General features: G+C 37.2%; 1 protein-coding gene across 3 annotated transcripts in view; it reads right to left on the bottom strand.

Annotated features, from left to right (window-relative positions):
• The window catches only part of LOC145690840 (gamma-butyrobetaine dioxygenase-like), a 108,370-nt gene that overhangs the window by 23,228 nt on the left and 65,700 nt on the right, over positions 1–19,442 (bottom strand). For all 3 annotated transcript variants that reach the window (XM_081766187.1, XM_081766185.1, XM_081766186.1), the window contains exons 3-4: positions 9,090–9,427; positions 3,286–3,391 (exon numbers count right to left, since the gene is read on the bottom strand). In XM_081766187.1, coding sequence (XP_081622313.1) covers positions 3,286–3,391; positions 9,090–9,427 — 444 coding nt within the window. The remainder of the gene's footprint in view (positions 1–3,285; positions 3,392–9,089; positions 9,428–19,442) is intronic.

Below are 19,442 nucleotides of genomic sequence, written 5' to 3' on the forward strand. Positions count from 1 at the left end.
AATTTTAGGTTTAAGCCTGGAAATGTTTCGCGTTTCTCCACTTTCAGCTTCCTCTTTTAACTCCCAATATTTTTTCCTATTTTTCAAATCATCGATAAGTTGTGTTCTTTTTCCTATTCCTCGCTTTCCTTCTATGGTGATATGAAGAAGAAAATTTTTTCGCAAGATAAGCCCAATCCATTGGCCTTCCTACGAAGGATGGTGGCTAGAAGTATCCTCTTCTCTCCTATCCGTTATAAAGTATCTTCGTTTGTTTGTTCATTTTATCTTTTCCATCTTCCTCCGACACCACATTTCGAAGCTCCCTAAATATTTCTTCTCTAACTTCTGTAATGTCCAAGTCTTTGAACCATAAAGTCCAATGCTCCATATACATAGCACTTGACCAACTTCTTTCTTAGTTCAATATCAAGCCTGATAGTTAAGAGTGATCTTTTCCTGTTGAATGCTTTTTAATAAGATTATATAGTTGTAATATATCAATACTAATATAAGTAAGAATGCTAGTTCCTTCGCAAATTTCGGCCAGAAAAATAGCTTTCCAGACGACCAGAGGAACACGTAGATCGCACGGGCTGCGTTAGGAAGCCTGAAGAAAGAGACTTTTGACTGAAAAAGGAGGGAAAGTAAAACACAGGAGAAAGTTAGAACGATGACGAGAAGCAATTTTAACCGGACTGCCTTGATCTAATGAAGAGCTTTTCTTTCTTTCTTTCTTTTTTTTCGGTGATAAATAATGGGGCTTCTTAAGCCATAGTAAATTGATTTTAAATTTAGTGGCTTCAGCAGTGAGGTTATATGAGACGCGAACCTACAGCTTAACGTGGGTGGGATCCGAAACAATCGAACCCAGGTTTCCTACCTCAAAGGCGCGAACGCTAACTGCTTAGTTACAAGGGAGCCCTCTCACAGCAAATTAAATTATGAATGACTCTCTCTAGGATTAGTAATCAGTCAGAACTATTTGTATTCATAACCTCATTGAAACACTGTAAAAACACACAATACGTAAACAAATATATATACACACACACTGAGCAGTGAATATTCAATATTTAAATACTTAATGTTTATGACAAATGAATAATAGCTTCAACGCTGGAAACAGCTTTCCGTGTAGTTCTTGGATATTTCTGTAACATCTCTGGCATGCGTTATTTAGTGGGTCCAATCCTTTATTTTTGTCTGTAGAAAGCAAGCGATCTCTATTTTTTTTTCCTCAGAAAAATTTCGGCTGGGATGAGAATCTAAGGGGCTCTTCTGTGAAGGCTGGTAAAGTGAGTTGTGTCTAGCAAAGATATCTGATTGAACGAGGGTTCATTCTTGTATTCCTGGTTTTATATGCTGGAGGGTAAGTCAAAAGGCAGGAATAGATTAATCCGTTTGAGTGAATGGTGGGGTGAGGAGGTTCACCAAGATTTGAATGTTAGTAGCTATTCTTGGCCGATTGAATATGTTGGGCAGTGAGTTTCTTGTCCCCGGTAAAGCTAGAAGCAAGGGTAGGTACGAAGTTCCAGTAAAGCTGGTACGCAGACCGATATGAATAAAGTAGGTCTCGCTGAAATTCGAAAAGTTGCAGATATTCACGCCCGATTGAGTGCTTTGGACAGATAATGAGGTACTTCTCCGGTACGAAGCTGGAGAGGAAACATAAAGCAGTAAAGGTTCTTGGTTCATGGTCACTTGAGTAACCTATGATTCAAATAAAGAGAAGAGGAGGACTTCACAAATATATATTTTATCTAACTCGCTGTGTATTTTTTGTACATATTAAGCCTTTATTTTTTATATAATTAAAAGAAAAGGAGACAACTAATGGATTTTACTTCAACAAATATATGTATCTTTATGAATATCTAGACTTATTTAAAGTGCGTTCGGTACATAACTAAATTACACAAGCAATTACAATAGAAATAAAACACTGATGTCCAAACCTTAAAGACCACGAAGGACGTATTATTGTTATAATGGAAGTTTGATTGGTGCTATTTAGATATAAAAATACAATTCACGATGAGACCTAATGTCACTGACTACCTAGTTTTGCAATAATGCGCCACATACTGTAAATATAGAAAGTATCTTCATTTGCCAGCAATGCTTATGTCCTAAAGAAACATGTAAATACAACGGTGAAAGTAAAATAAGTATGAAATATTCTCTCTTAACAGATATGCATTAACCTCGGCGTGGCACTGGAAACTAGTTTCTTGGGACAATGCTTGCCACACCTACGTACGGACCTTTCGGAGTTCAGGAAAAGTTTTCAGTGACAGTCTCGTCTCAGCAACATGTCTCCTTACACCATTTTATCTCAGGAGTGCGTGGGCTACCTCATGGGATGAACCCTCTTCAAGGAAGTTGGCCGAAACCACTGCCCGATGTAGACGAGCATTGTCATCCACAAAAATGTAGTTCAAACCCGTAACTCCACGGAACAGGCTAGCATAACGGACAATGGCATAATTACAATAACTTGTGTTTGTCACAGACCCTTGTTTTCAATAAGTGCAATTTGCTACGCTCATTTTTCATTATGACAATTCGGCCTGATGCCACCAAACATTTCATTCCTTTCTACAAAATACCAGATTCATGCCAGATGTAGTGAGGCCAGTCGTAAATACTACCCTTCCCCGTGGTATTTCCTAATTCGACCAGGTAATGGGTCTCGACGCTATTGGAACCAAGCCTATTTGTGAAACATTTTTAATAGAATACATTTCACAGGTTCACATGCATAAAGGCCCATGTTTCAGGCATCTTGTGGTAATTCGACGTAATACATGTGTCGCAGCAGAGGCCTACATAAATTACGTAGCTGAACAGACCAAATCCGTTTCGCCAAACAACGGCTTTCTACTAATGTCGCGCTGCGTGGACATCGTCCCCGAGACATCTCGAGGCATTTCTGGTTGTCTTACGTTTACTACAATCTTCACACTATACTACGGTCAATTCTAAATTTCTTTAAACACTGGTCTCGGTTTGACCTCCTCCAATTTACCAACAAGACGAAAGACCTTACAAAACGAGCTCTCACTGTTTGCTATACCACACCACAAATCATACAGAATCTATGCTCGCCGACTTTACCGTCCAACGGTCGATAAACCTGTGGCTTTTATGGACAGAGTAGATGATAAAGAGCTCTGACCTCTTAGTGGATGACGTGTTTGTGTAACGTACAGGCGCAGCAACCCATATTTCTAACAAAAAAAAAAAAAATTTCGTACTTCAAGTTTTGGACACCAGTGTACTATACTACTTGAATGAACTTACTCCTGGTTTGTATTCATAGTACGGTAAATCTGTGTGCAACTGCAACGGAGCGTTCGTGTAGGCTACGTTGTTTGGGTCGTTTTTCGCTCTCACAATAAATTCTTCACTGGAACAATTAAAACATAAATTACAGTTTTAACAATTGCAACATAAATTATAGTTTTAACAATTGCAACAATATATACTGAAAACAACAAATATTTATTTATTACAATCAACACCGAAGCTATATGATACATGTGCGTACAGTTCAACGTGCGTTTCAAACTACATCACTTCCTACCAGGAACCGAGATCCGGTCTTCTGACTCAGGGAAGAACAATAACACTACAGAGCGAGGTCGTTAATTCAATCTGATCCTTACATTACACACAGAAACCTGAAACTAAATGTAGTAAATCATGTGCCGAATTAAGTGATAGTATTTGAAGAGTTTAAACAGACCCGAAGTAGTCTACTCAGAAGTAAAATCGAATTTTTAATCTGAAACCTCATAACTAATTAAGGTTTAAATTATACAAAAATGTTTCAAACCTTTTTGTCTCACCCAAACTGCCTCCTTTGGCTTCAAAATAATAAAATATATAGGAAAAATCATTCATACAGGACAGTAGGAAAAAGCATTCATACACTCGCCGTAAAACTAAAAATGAATTTTGTGAAATATTCAACACCTGTTACGATAACTAAATTCTGAATGCTGTGTTAGGTGATGAAATGTTAAACTCACAGAACAGACCTTAAGCGTTCATTCAGATTAGAAATAGATTAAATAAGATTAGGATTAGGAATTAGATTTCTGGGCTGTCGACATATAAGACCATTTAGCCCTTCACGTATATGAGGGATGGCGTTCCTCGGCGAGCACACTGTCCGATGAAAGGGAAGGAAGAAAGGATTGGGGAAGGAAGGAAGCGGCCTGGAAGCATTATATTAGGTACCATGCCAGCATTCGCCTGGTGTAGAGAACCTTATTCAAGATGGGTGGCCTGGAAAAGCTTTTACACTTTTTCGACCGAGTGTCCCCATCGGGATCGCTCATATTAAAGGCGAGAGCGTTAGCGACTGCGCCACGCGAGGCCACTAGATTAAGGTTGGTTTAAAGCCACAAGTTTTGCCGATAGATGGCACTACAGTCTTCGTATCTCTCCCATGTATTTGTTACCTTTCACGAAAATTTACAATTTCTCTTACAAACTTCAACCTAGAGACTTCAAATTTTTAGAAAAGGAACTTCGTAACCTATTAAAGAGAACAATCCGTGCCGATTTTTTATTTAGAATTTTCTTCATTGTTGAAATGGATACCCAAACCTTTAACAGTGGAACTGTTTTAACAGTGAAGAAAATTCTAAATAAAAAAATCGGCACGAATTGTTCCCTTTAATAGGTTATGAAGTTCCTTCTCTAAAAATTTGAAGTCTCTAGGTTGAAATTTATAAGAGAAATTGTAAATTTTCGTGAAAGGTAAAAAATACATGGGAGAGATATGAAGACTGTAGCGACATCTATCGGCAAAACTTGTCCCTTTTCACTAACCTTAAATAAATAAAGGAACAAAGAAAATATGCGTATTTCGAACCAGACGCGGGTTAACATAAGGGAGGAAAGTATAACTTCTATTAGAAACATTTTTACCAAAAGTGTCATTTTGCTGGTGAAATGACAATGCATGACGGTTATATAAAGCACTTCTCGTTTTCAATGTCATATTTTAGAATAAAGGAAACACTATGGAAAAAGTTGTATAATACAAAATTATGTATTTTATTTTCTTGTGTATATTTCAAACTTGAAGAAAAATTATCAATGTTCCATTTAAGAAAATTCCGACTTTCGCTTTGTATAGAGCACTACTGTTTCGTTGTAGAAGTTGAATTTAATAGAACACTCAGAACTTAATTGTCATATTATTCAACAGTAGAGATGCAAAAAAGCCGGCTTTTTTGAATCGATGGTTTTTTTCACATAAAAAGCCGGCTTTTTTGGAAAAAAAACGAGAATTTTGGAAATTTTGGCTTTTTTCAACTTCATGATTTTTCTATCTAAATAGCTTTCTTATAGTATATTCTATAGTTAGATAAGAATTCCATGACCTGAATGTGACATTTCGCTCTGAAATTCACCATCAAGATGGATGGAGCACATGTTTTACGAATTAAAGCTAACATGAAGAATGTAGTATTTGAGGGTAATTTTAGAGGCTATTTAACTTTATTTTAACTTTTGAGTTATCGACATCTTTTTTCTCCTCTAGTTTGTCATCCGTGTTTCATTTCTAAGAGCCTAGTACTCTAGCTTCTAGCGCAAAAGTTAAACTTGCCCGTTTTTCTATTTATCCGTCAAAGCGTACGTTTTTCAATATATCCGTCAAACCGTATACTTCCACATTTCTGTTATACTGTAGCTGTGAAGTGATTTAGCAATAATTTTCCGGACACAACCTTGAATACCAATTTATACAAATAATCAGTAGCGGATTTAGAAAAGTACTTTAGGAGGGTTTTTTCTGATTGTTTCGTTTCCTAAAAAGTCCTAATTTTATTTGGGAAGTGCTTGAAGTTTATGAGTACAGGCATAACTAATATTTCGTTTCCTTTATATGTTTAGCAATAATCTTCCGGATACAACTTTAAAAATCATTTTATACTGAGAATCAGTGGCGGATTTAGAAAAGTATTTTGGGAAGGGTTTCTTACTAATGTTTAGTTTTTTTAAACATTCGTAATTTTTATTTGACGGGAGCTTAAAGTTTATGAGTAAAGGCATAAATAATAGATATTTCGTTTGTTACAGACATTCCGTAACTTTGGGGAACGGGCTTTAGTCCGAAAGACCACCCCCCTAACCTTCGCAAAACCGTCACTGCTGGTAATTAGTAATAATAACGATTTAAAAACAATAAAAAAGGAAGTCGCCCAACTCACAGTACACGCACTATTTCTACATTCACAGATGGAATGAAGAAAAGCTTTGTCAGAATGGTCGAATGCTGGTTGAATCCCGGACTTCCCGATAGAAGCGCAAAAGCTAATCACTCAGTCATGTTTGTTGTGCAGTTGTATTTAGCTTAACTTAAATATATTCCGTAGTCTTTTTTTTTTGGGGGGGGGGTTCCGTAATGATATGTTGAATCCCTCGTGTTAAAAATTCAGAATACTTGAGGATTGGGTAAACTGTGATGGTGGTTCTATAAAACTTAACTGTAGAATTTCAAGAATATACAGAACCAAAAGCTCTAGATGTGCAGCCTTTAAGTGTATCATATAAATCTAAGTATTTCTCTTATGTTTTATTTTAATTTTATTTTGTTTCAAAAAGAGGGTATGGAATATTTTGAAGTAAAAATACTACATACTATTTTGCTAGTTATTTGTGTATTCTTTAAAAAGAAGTGTTTACTTTTAGGGTTGGCTGATTTACACCAACTTTTTTTTAATAACTGGTTTAAACCACAAAAATAAAAAGAATGAAAAATGCGAATCGTGTGAACTTCATGGTAACGTTTCCAGATATCGAACCACCTGCAATAGTTTTATTTCCCTTTCACCTTTTAATCAAGGTGTCCCATGTTCAATTCTCGGTCGAACCACAATCCTTCTTTCATGCGTAACCCAAGTAGAGGTTCGGATGTCAGTTTAAGCGAAAGTCTTCTCCTTGATAACCTCGGTATTTCGTAAGGATGTTAAGCCTAAATATACGAAACAAACCAAATTGTATATTTCTACATGCCTAAATGCGTGTTGTTTTATAAAGAAGCCAATATTGCTTAAATATATTGATAGAAATTGGCAAAATTTATCGATTGCCTACGTAGCTTCCAACATTAGCTTGGATTGGACTTTCAATGATATCTACGTACCGGTACTAAATTTGTAATTTAATACCTCAGTTTTAGGGTACTGATTATGGTACGTTGACCTTTAAATTTTACATGCAAGGCAATAACAGGATTTTCCCGTTATTGTCTTACATTTCAAGTAATGACGGGATTTTCCCAATGGCTAGGACGGGAGATTCTCAACTTAAGAAATTTACTGACCGCACTTCTTTAAGCTTATGGGAGTTCTTCCGGCATAACCCCGCTGTTGCATAATAACATCAAGGCGAAACAAACTTAGGCTATTTCTGTGAATATGTAATATAAATACATAAAGCAAAAAATCTAAGTCAAAAAAGCCTGGTTTAAACCAAAAAAAGCTTGGTTTAAACATCCCTCAAAAAACAGGTTTTTGGCATTTTCAAAAACAACCACGGTTCTTGCCAATTCTGCTTACTTTTGTATATAGGAGGTTAAAAAATTCTTATTATATACATTGGTTAATCCTGTGGAATTCATAATGTAAATATATTGAAGAAAAATTGTTTGAAATATTTTTTCGAAATTCATAGTTTATTTTCGATGTTTTATATTATTATCAGCATCAACCACTAATTAAATGATTTTTTGTGTTATAGAGAAGCGATACAAAGTCTGTTTTATCAATTTAAAGCAGTATTTTGAAAAAAGCCCAAAATTTCCGAAGCAAAAAAGCAAAGCAGAAAAAACCGAGTTTTTTTCCAAAAAAGCCGGTTTTTTTCCGAGCCCTTGCATCTCTATTCAACAGTTTGACAAAATTAGTTTTAATTAACCTTAGAAAGGGGGTGGATGAAAACTGGTATTATCATCAACACTTTTAAATATATTTTACGCCAAAGACAAGGTTTTAGAAATAATAATAATAATAATAATAATAATAATAATAATAATAATAATAATAATAATAAAGATTTGAGACAAAAGTTCATTTTCTTGCGTACATGGCGAATCTGGATCAGAAATGACCTAATTCCATTTTTAAAATTCAACATTCAGTTTGCATTAAAATTGGTACATGGAATTTGTTGTTATCTGTGTTTTCCTTTCGAGACTACTTCTATGAGTGCAAGTGAGTCGCGTTAAGGGTGTAGAAACTAGGGATGGGCAAAACCGGTTTTCATAAAAACCGAAAACCGGTTTCTATAAAAACCGAAACCCGAAAACCGACATTTCGGTTTTCTTCAAAAGCGGTTCGGTTTTTCACCGAAACTGGTTTCTGTGAAAACTTTTCGAGAACACATAAAACTATTTCTGTGGAAATGGATTCGATTTCCGGAGAACAACGAAATACCATTCTGGTCAGAAATAGAACAAATTTTGAAAAAAAAAAAAACGGAATCAGTTTTAAAGAAAACCGAAACCGGATCAGGTAAAAAACCGAACCGGTTTTGAAGAAAACCGAAACCGGTTTTTTCACCGAAACAGTTTTTTTGTTGAAAATTATCAAAATCCGGTTTCGGTTTTTCTAAAAACCGAAAAACCGGTTGTTGTACCCACCACTAGTAGAAACGATTAACGACCCCACTCTGGGTATATATGCTACAGAATACCAATAAATGTGGAGACAATATGGTACATACCGTCTTTGAAGTAAGAAAAATTATATCATGCAACTACAAGTTCACGACGTCTCACACGAACGTTAAACTGTAACCAGTATCAGTAGAATTTCCATGATCTTACTTTCGAGGCCAATGTGAAGCCTGGTGTCGTAACACTGTATTACTTCCTACTCTTAAATATCTTTGTATGTATTTCCATGTTTTCTCATGTTCACTTCCATCATAATAGTTTACAAATAAGCAGGTATTTGCGTTCCGTTCTATACAACAGACTATTACAGTTTACAATTTTCAGACTAGACTTTTTTTTTTAAAAGTACCCGTGGAAAATTCGATGGATTATGTAAAACGGTTAAATGGCTAAAGTAAGAATTAATACGTACCCATAATGCGTCTTCTTTGGGAAGGCCACTCTCCGTGCCAAAGCGCTGCACTGCCGTTCATCTGGTGGCACTGCATCCAAGATACAAACCCCATAAACCTCCAACACAAGAAGCCAGTCTAGAAGTACTTTATCGTTCTGCATGACGTCACGGTACTGAAATCTAGGAATGCTGTCAAATTCGTTCGCCTGCCACAAGATTTTCTTCGGACGGTAGTTCTTGAGCCATGTGTCCTGTTTCTGAGACGAAAAGTCTCTCTCTCGTAGCCAGTTGGCAGAAAAGATACTTACATGGTCGTCGCACCATGTTAACTCAATGGCTGTGCCATCATCATTCGCCTGAAAGTTCAAATTTAGTTGGTTAAACTTTTAACATAATGACGTTATTCCTACATAAATATTATTTACTATTTATGCAAAGAAAGAAGATAGGGTTTAGGTACTAATATTTAAGTTTGTATTTCATGCATCGTTATACTGAAAAGTATTGTGCAAATACATAAATATAAATATTAAGGTGAGTTTAACCAAGCGCAGCAACAATCACCAACATACAGAAGCACATTTTTTAATTGCTGAGTGTGTTTCATTGTTGGAAGCATGTTTCTGAAAAGTAAAATTAAATGCTCTGTACAATGTATAACACAAAAACTCCTCTGAAGGTGTGAATTCAACGATATAACGATATACAAAGAGTGAAAAAGTAGATAACTGGACCGGAACTCGAACTCGGGGTCTTCGGCATGCCGTGTCGATGTGTTAACCACTAAGTTACCTAGACCGCTTCTTAAAACATCCATACACTCTCTCACTTTTGAAGCCGGTGTTCTTTACTTACCCCACCATTCATATTCAAAAAATCCGGTCATTCAGTGTAAAAAATCCCCTTGCTTTCACCTTTCATTAATATATAATACTAGTATCGATTACACGCTTCGCTGGGTTAAAATAAAAAAAAAAATAAATACACAACTCGCTATCTCATATGTTTGGTACCTGTGAAATATGCTATCTTTGTTTCTAGTGGCATGGATTTAGACGGCATCACAAGTGTCACTTCATCTCAGCGATCCCGAAAACTATAGATTCGACACTAATATTGGAAATTTTTAACGGCATCTCCCCTTTCCTTTAAGCTGCGCCGTCAAAGTGATATAATAAAAACATCTCAGGTTATAACCTCATCTATGTTGAAAATTTGATCGAGATCGATTGGATGGTTCAAGAGTTAAGTTTTATTTATTTCTATTTATCTCGTCCTCCCCTAAGTTCTACTGTCAAAGCGAAATGATAAAAAAGCTTCCCAAGCCCGAGCGTCAACTACGTTAAAAAACTGACTGAAATTGGTGGGTGGTTCCAGAGATTAAGAGCCACAAATATATTCATTTTCAATTTTACAATATAGACTAACCTTTGGCTAGCTGGGGGCTACGCCCCCAGACTCCCGCGTTTACTTGGTCTACGGCCTCGCATCTTTTCTGTATCAGCCTTAGCATTAACAGTGAATTTCTTGCATTTGCTGTTCATATTTCCTGAATTTGCCCAGCTGGGGACTTCGACCCTACACCCGTGCCTCTGCTCGGCCTACGGCCTCGCACCTCTTACAACCACAATTCTACCGAATTTTAAGTTCCTTTTCCTATTTCAACTATCTAAAAGATAAGATTTTGTATGCCACGAAAACGCCCATTTAAATAACATGGGAACTTCTTCATCCCCCCCTTTAGACCACTTAAAAACTAAAAATATTAACTTTTGGCAATTTTCCTGTAGGTTAGTCCCAGAAGGCTACACACATGCGAAATTTCGTCATTCTAATCCTGCCGAAAATGCCTAAACATTTTGGGGCGTAGAAGATGTTCCATATAAATAACATGGGAAAGATTCTTCAGTTCTCCATAAAACCACTCTACAGTTGGAAATTTTTATTTTTAGCGATTTACTTAGTCAACGCTACCGAATATGTATTAGCATACCGAATTCCACGTTTTTATTCCAATTCTAAGTACCTAAAACATGAGATTGTAGTTCCAAAAAACACCCATTTAAATAACATGGCGAAATTCTTCATCCATCCTTTGGACTCCCTAAAAATAAAATATATTCACTTTTGGCAATTTTCCTGTCGATTAGTCTCGGAAAGCTACAATCATACCAAATTTCAACATTCCACGTCAACCGGAAGTACCCCTTTAATTTATGTCAGTTCATGTAGATTTATATAGTTAAGATTAAGATTACAACCCCAAAAAGGTGTTCTGAATATGGATACTAGAGTGTCCAACCACAATAGCTACGTTGTGGCACAAGGCATGTGATCTAAGTAAAGAACACCGACTTCACGGGTGAGAGAGTGTGTAGCTGTTCTAGGAAGCGTAGGGATTAAAACATCAACACGGTATGCCACAGATCCCGAGTTCGAGTCTCGGTTCAGTTGTCCACTTTTTTCACTCTTTGTATATCATTGTACCAACTACTGTCTAATTATTTACCCAACTTGTCTTCCCACAAAGTTTGACTATTCATCTCGAAGTTGATGTGGTTATTGTGAATACTGTCGAACCCTGCAAAATACTCTGGAAAGATAAGGAAAATGTGTTGTCATCTGTAGGCGACAGTCGAGCTTTTAAACTCACCTTAATACAATGCTTTTAGCGTTAATAAAGTTTCTTTTAATCCTCGGAATGTCAAAATCAAGTCATTTATATTTCTCGTTCGGGAAATGAGGTATTGCAAAATACAGGGTGCGGCACGTAAAACCGGGCCGTCGTAATATTCTGGTATATTGTGTTTTTGGCAACACTTAAATAATCTACCGTCCTACCAAGAGATGGCGTGTCGAGGTCGGGTCGACTTACGTGACCTGCAGCAGTCACGTGCAGCCGCAGCCAGTGAAACTTGTCGAAACCAGTTGAGAAAAAGGCCTCGTTGTGTTAAGCCGGGTGAGTGTCAGTGTGTGATAATGCCGTATTCGATACCCGAGCGTGTTGCCATTGTTGAAGGGTTCATTCTCACAGGATCTTTTGTGAAAACAAAGAATTTGTTTCGGGAGAAATTTCCAGGACGTTCTGTGCCAGCAAAAAGCACCATTCAGGAATTGATTGAAAAATGGCGGCGTACAGGATCGGTTCAAAATGCTCCCAGGAACAGACGACCATCTGTCTGCACACCTGAATTAAAAATGCAGGTGGAGGAGATAATGACAAGAAGTCCTCGAAAGTCAACCAGGAGATTGAGTCAACAGGTTCATGCGAGTGAGAGAAGTTGCAGACGTGTTTTAAGGGGACTGAAGTTAAAACCGTACCGGATAAGTGTTGTGCAAGAACTGAAGGAGCCTGACCTGCAGAAGAGGGTGCATTTCTGTTCATGGCTGTTGAGCAATGTTGCCAGTGGTTTCTTGGATCCACTAATGCTGAACATGAGTGACGAGGCGTGGTTCCACCTGCCTGGGTACGTAAATTCCCAAAACAACCGGTATTGGTCGACAGAAAATCCACACGCAATCCACCAGGTACCCTTGCATGATGAGAAGATTGGTGTTTGGTGTGCCATTTCCGCCACACGCGTTATTGGGCCCATATTCTTTGAGACGACAGTGAACAGTGACGTGTATATGGGAATCCTGGAGGAGTTTTATACACACTTGACCGAAGATGAGCGTCAGTTATGTTACTTTCAGCAGGACGGTGCAACATGCCACATATCAGCTGCATCATTGTCCCTTGTGCATGAGATGTTTACACCAGAGAGGACAATCAGCAAAGGCTTGTGGCCTCCTCGGTCACCAGACTAGTCCACGTGTGACTTTTACTTATGGGAACTGTTAAAGGGAAGAGTATACGAAACAAATCCACACACAATTGAAGAATTCAAGACCAGGATCTGTAACCGACAGGGAGTCAAGTCGCTGTTCGGGCGAACATTTATTTGTAACCGCCTGGAGTTGGGGTCTCTGTTCGGGCGGCATTTATTTGTAATCGCCCTTGTAATCTGGTCGCTGTCCGTGGCTCGTGGTACTACCAATAAGTATTTTCCTGATACTTTAACCTACCTGGACAGGACGATGAAGGACCTCTCCAAGAAAAGGTTACAAACTGTTTCCCAAATCGCTCGTCGGTCTCAATAATGAGATGAGCATTAGGCGCCGAGAGGTTCGGGTGTCTCGTCTCGAAAACCTCACGGACGATCAGACGGTCATCCAGACCATAACGCACACAAACATCACTCATACAAACAACGAAAACACACTGGAATAAATGACACCATACTTATTTATTAGAGCACTATTATATTAAAAAAAAATAAATAAATAAAATAAAAAAAAATAACGAAGAGAAATGAACACAATACTGAACACTGAGGATGTATAACAATTTTAGTCGCTGAAATCACGCTTTGCCCTTTTCGGGCAATATAGCCCTTTATATATATATGATTATGATTCAGATATCACTACAAATGCTTCTCTCACACCATTGACACACTTGGGGGATTAGCACTGGGGAAAAGTTGTCTGGATCGTCCCAAGATGAATCCAGTTGTTACGCTGAACAGTCCTGCAGCGTAAAGGTGAATCTTCAGCAAATAAACAAAAAGAAGGTCTCCACAGTGGAATACTGATATTGGAGGGCGCGTGTATAACTTTTTAGCGCACTAAGTTTGTGAACCTGGGACTTCACTAGTTGGGGCTAGCCGTAAGAAAACGTCCTTCACCGGCTAATAACTTGTGCCCTTAACACAACTTAATGATTGATTCCCAACGCAACATGCGTGGTGGCTGCGTACAATACCGGAGTCGAACTCCTCGAGCACCCAAGCTCAAGGTACGGGTTGCGATGATCAACTAAAAAAGGTTGGCAGTTCATTTCAAAAATCACTCAGTTAACTCACCTGTACGCACATACAAACATAATATAGAAAACAATTTATGTTAATTTTAGCCAACTGCCTATAATGCACTAGACACGGCGATAACACTGGCGTGAGAAAGTACAGATAACGAACTACGAAAACTGTGAGGCTGGTGCCACTTTGGCCACTGGGACATCTGGTCAGCCCGTATTTCTCTAACCTATTGTAATGTTTCCATAAGCGATTAAAGAAAGCACTTAATTCAGTTCCCAATAACTATAGAATATATACTGTGCATATAAACACTGAAATGGTTCGTCACTAACTGAAATGTTCTCACCAAAAGCAACGTTTTAAATATATATATGAAAAAACGATGAAAGACTTTTTTGTCCAATTGTGTGGGAAAGAAGCAATTCCCACCGAAGAAAGAACTTAAGTGCGTTCCAGAATAAAGTATAAATCGAAAATAATATCACTGTCTTCACGAAATATACAAAGTGTCCACAAAAAATCCTTCTACAACCTGGTAGCGGTTATAGATCCAGGATGTCACCAATAGCATTACAACACAAGAACTGACAAGGGTATATATGAATCTCCTCAATCGTGCTCACATGTGTGTTGAAGTGGGCGGAGGACACTTTCAGCACCTGCTGTGAAGGTAAGTAGTCATATTCAATACATTACATTTCATTTATGTGTTGTAGTTAATCATATTCAATACATTACATTTCATTTTATGTGTTCACTTTACGGACCGGTTTTACGTGCCGCACCCTGTAGAAGCAAAATATCATAATTACATTTGTATTTATTGTATTCACATCAGATTCTGTCAAAAAATAAACAAAATAAAAATGTATTAGTAGATATTATTATAGATATTAGATATTATTTGCGTTATAGAGGTTTGATTGAATTATCACTACAATATATGTAGTAAGATGTTTGCTCGACAGATGTCAGTATTCTCATGACTAATATGTGACGTATGGTAGTGAAACAAAATGGGCGGTGTAAGCTTGACATTTGAAGAACGAAGATGTGTTATTTTAAGTTTGAAAATGTCGCTAACACTTCAGGACTTTTCGTACCTTTGGGGACACTGAAGGATGTCGTGTATCCAGTAAACCGGCTACAAGGGGAACCTTTGTGGAGAAATTATTGCAGCATGTGCAGCAGTCTTTGCGAACATTCTCGCTGATGTAGCTGAAGCAGTAGCTTGCCGTTGTAACGTGTCTAGCCGCTAACAGAAGCCACTTTGAGCACGTTCAATAGACGCACGAAACTTCTATTGTGTTTTACTGTAATCAGGTTATTGACATTTACCCTAGCCGATACTAGTTTATTTTATTTATTTATTTTTTTTATTTTAAGGTAAAATCCATATAAAAACTTACAATAAAGTTCAAAAACTCACCTCCAAAACTATATTTCAAAACTTGGATTGAGATAATAACCTTAAAGTGATTATAATTACTTTCTGTATTTAAGAAGAGATTATTATCAGAACAGAATAGCAATAATCCTTAACGAATTTTGTTGTGTTCAATCAAATTTGTTGTAACAGTGTTCAATTGTAATCCATTACATAAAAATGAAAATCTTGTTTATGATCGCATCACGGGGAAACTTCTCAACCGTTTGAAATGTTCTTTTGGATGTAGTTATTACGTACTTCCAACTCGGCTTTTAATCAAATTATTTTCATTAAAATGCGTATTTTAAGGGGCGGAGGGTCAAAATCTATGCAAAAAGTTGAGAATTTCATTATTCTGTCAAGTCGGGAAGATGAATCTTGATATACCGTAAAAACGCCTTAATAAAAATAGGTGGACTTGTGTCCCAGGTTTTAGAGAATTAATGTTTTAAGGGGGTATGGAGCATTTTCTATAATTTCTTTCTTTACATTAAAAGCGATGTTGACTGTTGTTTCTGATCGCATCACGGACAAACGGTTAAGTACTTTGTAATGAATTTTTTGGACATAGTTAGCACTTCCTTGAGCGGAGTTTTTATCATGTTACTTTGATTCAAGGGTGCATCCTAGGGGAAGAGGGGTTTAAAATTTATGTAAAAAATACAGTATGTCACAAACCTGCCAAGTTAGGAAGATGAAACTTCCCATTAAAAGTAATTGGACAATGTTCCAGCGTTATTGAAAAATTTTCATTTTAAGGGGGGGGGGGATTTTCTATAATTTCTTTCTTAATTGAAAGCGATGTTACCGGTTGTTTGTGATTGCATCATAGCGAAACTGTACCTATCTTGAACTAATTAGCATCTATCTTGAACTGTTTTCTTTCATTATGTTACATTAATTAAAGAAGCATTTTATTGGAAGCAGAGGGAGCTCAAAACTTGTGCCAAAATTACAATACCTCATGAGCCCGTTAAGTTAAGATGATGAAACTCGGTATATAAACTCCTCATTAAATATAAGAGGAGACGTAACTTCCTTTTTTTTTTTGTTTGTTTGTTTTGAAAATCTCCGTTTTAAGAGAAGAAACAGAGCATTTTTCTGCAATTTCTTTCTTCACACTTAAATCTACATTGCCTTTTTTTGTGATTGGAACAAGGAAATGGCTGAACAGTTTGAAATGAGTTTTCGAACATGGTTAGTACCTACTTCAAGCTGGAATTTTGTCATGTAACTTTACTTAAAGCGCATATTCTAAGGGCGAAACGGATTCAAAATACATGCCATGATAGAATGCCTTATACAGTTTTTTTTTTTCTGTATTTTCATTGACATGTGTATTCTAAAGGGGAGGGTGATATTTCCCTTGAACCTAATTCCCACTGTGCAAAGAACGAGCACTTCGGCTAACCTGGAATAAAAAGTAATGCAATTATTCCCTTTGTTTTAGTAGTACATATTTGCATATTAGTATAAGCAAATAATAAAATGTATTTCTTTATGTCAATTTCGTTTTCTATCTCTAGCTTCTGAATTTGAGGTACTATCCCAGCTGGCATTTGTTTGGGGGAAACTAAAGAATTCTTCAGTCAGGACGGCTGCTTTAGGGAATCGAATTCTAACTGTAACAGAAATTTTTACATTCAGAATATATAAAATATATCCTATCCTTTTCTTCATCTACAAAATTGTGTACTTCCTTCTTTCTAGAAATCGAAATAAGAGCGAGTGTCAGTGGTGCAAAGTGTGTCCAATGAAACGTGAATAGGGCCTCACGGATTCTCTTCTGCGATATTTTTTCTTCTTTTTCTTATAAATTTTTATTAACTTTAGTTTAATGATTCACGATTATGCATCGAGGCTAAAGGCGACTGTAATGATAACATAGATGACAACGGTGGCACGATGAAGGTGGGAGGAAACAGTGAAACTCCCAGGAAAAAATGAATTCTTTCAGTTTTACGTCCCACGGTTATGCCGGCTAGGCTAAAGGAGACGATGATGAGATATGAATGAAATTGTGAATGAAAAAAGTAGGAGGAAACGGCAGAATCCCGAGAAAACCCACGCACACGGTGTTTGTCCACCACAAAGCTCACCTAGCGAGAGCTGGAATCGAACCAAGAACCCCATGCATAGAGGTGAAAGCTCTACCACTGAGCCACCTAGAACCCCGAGAAAACTGATGCATACGATGTTTGTCCATCACAAAGCTCACGAGCTGTTACCGCGGATCCACACAATCCCATAGTTTCATTTGTACAATAGAACATGAATGCTTAACCCTTTTAAATTTTATGGAAACTATAGTTCCCATGCAGCAGTGTCTTCTTTTTGGGCTTAAAAATGAACCAATAAAGCTTTTTACCTCGGTTTTTTGTGTTTCTTAAAGCATAGAAGCATTGTAGAACATGTTTCGTGGGGGTTTTTGCGTCTCGGGGTCATGACATAAGGGGAAAAAATATCTTTTTGTTACACCTAAGTTCATTATTTTTTGGCGGGCTTACTTTTGCAGCTACAAGATTGAAATTATGTACAAACATTTAGTGTATACCCTAGTATTTACCATATTTGTTTTAGCTCTGTATCTTAACACGGGCGGAGTCCAGAGGGGCGACAAGGGGGAAAATGCGAATTTTTCAGGGAAATTTCCCTCTTCCGTCAAATTTCCCGCCTCTGGTACATGATGGGGAATTTTATAAGATATGATGTGAAAGAGTGTTCCATTCTGAAGAGAACGAGCTATGAACCATGGTCCTAGGTTAATTAGGGACGCCCCAAGAAATTTTTATCTGAGACCCTGTACAAGCAGACATGTGAAATGTTCTGGGAATATGCGTAGAACATCGGTAATTTTTTCCCCGCCTTTATTTCTCAAGATAGGAGCCTGGAATTTTGTACACGCAGTCAGCATACCAGTTGATATTTCCTGAATTTTTTCTGATGTCTCCGTTAACACAGGGGCAGCTCCAAAGGGCCCCAAAATTTAAAAAGAGGGATTTCTTCAAGAAAAACTGAGGGATTTCTGCAATTTTTTCCCCTCAGGTGCATCATAGGGACACTTGAATAGTACTTTTTGAAAGGCAGGTCTACTCTGAAGAGAATGAGCTATGAGCCATGGTCCTAGGTTAATTAGGTACGTTTCAGGAAATTTTTATATTTAATCCGGGTCATTTAAGGTGAAATGGGTCATCGTAGGGAATTCTTTTTTTAAAAAAAATCCCTCGCTTACTTTTCAAGATAGGAACCTGGAATTTTGTACATGGACTCAGTATACCAGTTGCTATTTCCTGAATTCTTTCTGATGTCTGCATTAACACAGGGGCGGCTCTAGAGGGTCCCAAAAATTAAAAAGAGGGACTTCTTAAAGAAAAACTGAGGGATTTCGGCATTTTTTTCCTCAGGTGCATCATAGGGACATTTGAGTAGTAGTTTTGGAAAGGCAGTTGCATTCTCAAAACAACGAGCTATAAACCATGATTTTAATGTAAATAGGGACGTGTCAAGAAATTCTAGTCACATTTTGAGTTTTTAGGCTTATTTTGGGTGCATTTTTGATGCTTTCCCACAGAGGTAAAAAAATTTTTCCTCCCTTACTATTCAACCTATGAGAACAAAATTTGGTACAGTTGTTTAGTACACTAAGTAGTACTTTTTTTTTTTAAAAAAAAAGGTCCTGTGCGTAGATTCATGTGGGGCCCAGAGGGCCCCAAACATTTTTTTTTTAAATTCCAAAAATCCCGTTTTTTCCTCAAACATTTCTTCTGTGGTGCATCATAGGGACATGTAAGTGGAACTGTTTGAAAGGCTGTTTCATTCTGAAAAAACGAGCTATGAACCATGATCCCAGAGTAAATAGGAATGATACTGTCGCTGCTTATCTGAGACTCAAGAAAAACGCCCCAAAAAAAAGGCCAGAATTTAAAAGGGTTAAACAGTATTTTTAAATAGGAATAGGGTTCTAATTACGCATACGAAATTTAACAAAGCCCAATATTGCCCAATAAAACCCAATCAGTTTTATTTTAAACGAGTTTTTCTCAATCCTCACTGTATTGCAGTGAAACGTGCCTATGTTGG

The sequence above is a fragment of the Thermobia domestica genome, chromosome 7, assembly GCF_964235325.1.
Source record: "Thermobia domestica chromosome 7, izTheDome1.hap1.1, whole genome shotgun sequence".
Lineage (NCBI taxonomy): Eukaryota > Metazoa > Arthropoda > Insecta > Zygentoma > Lepismatidae > Thermobia > Thermobia domestica.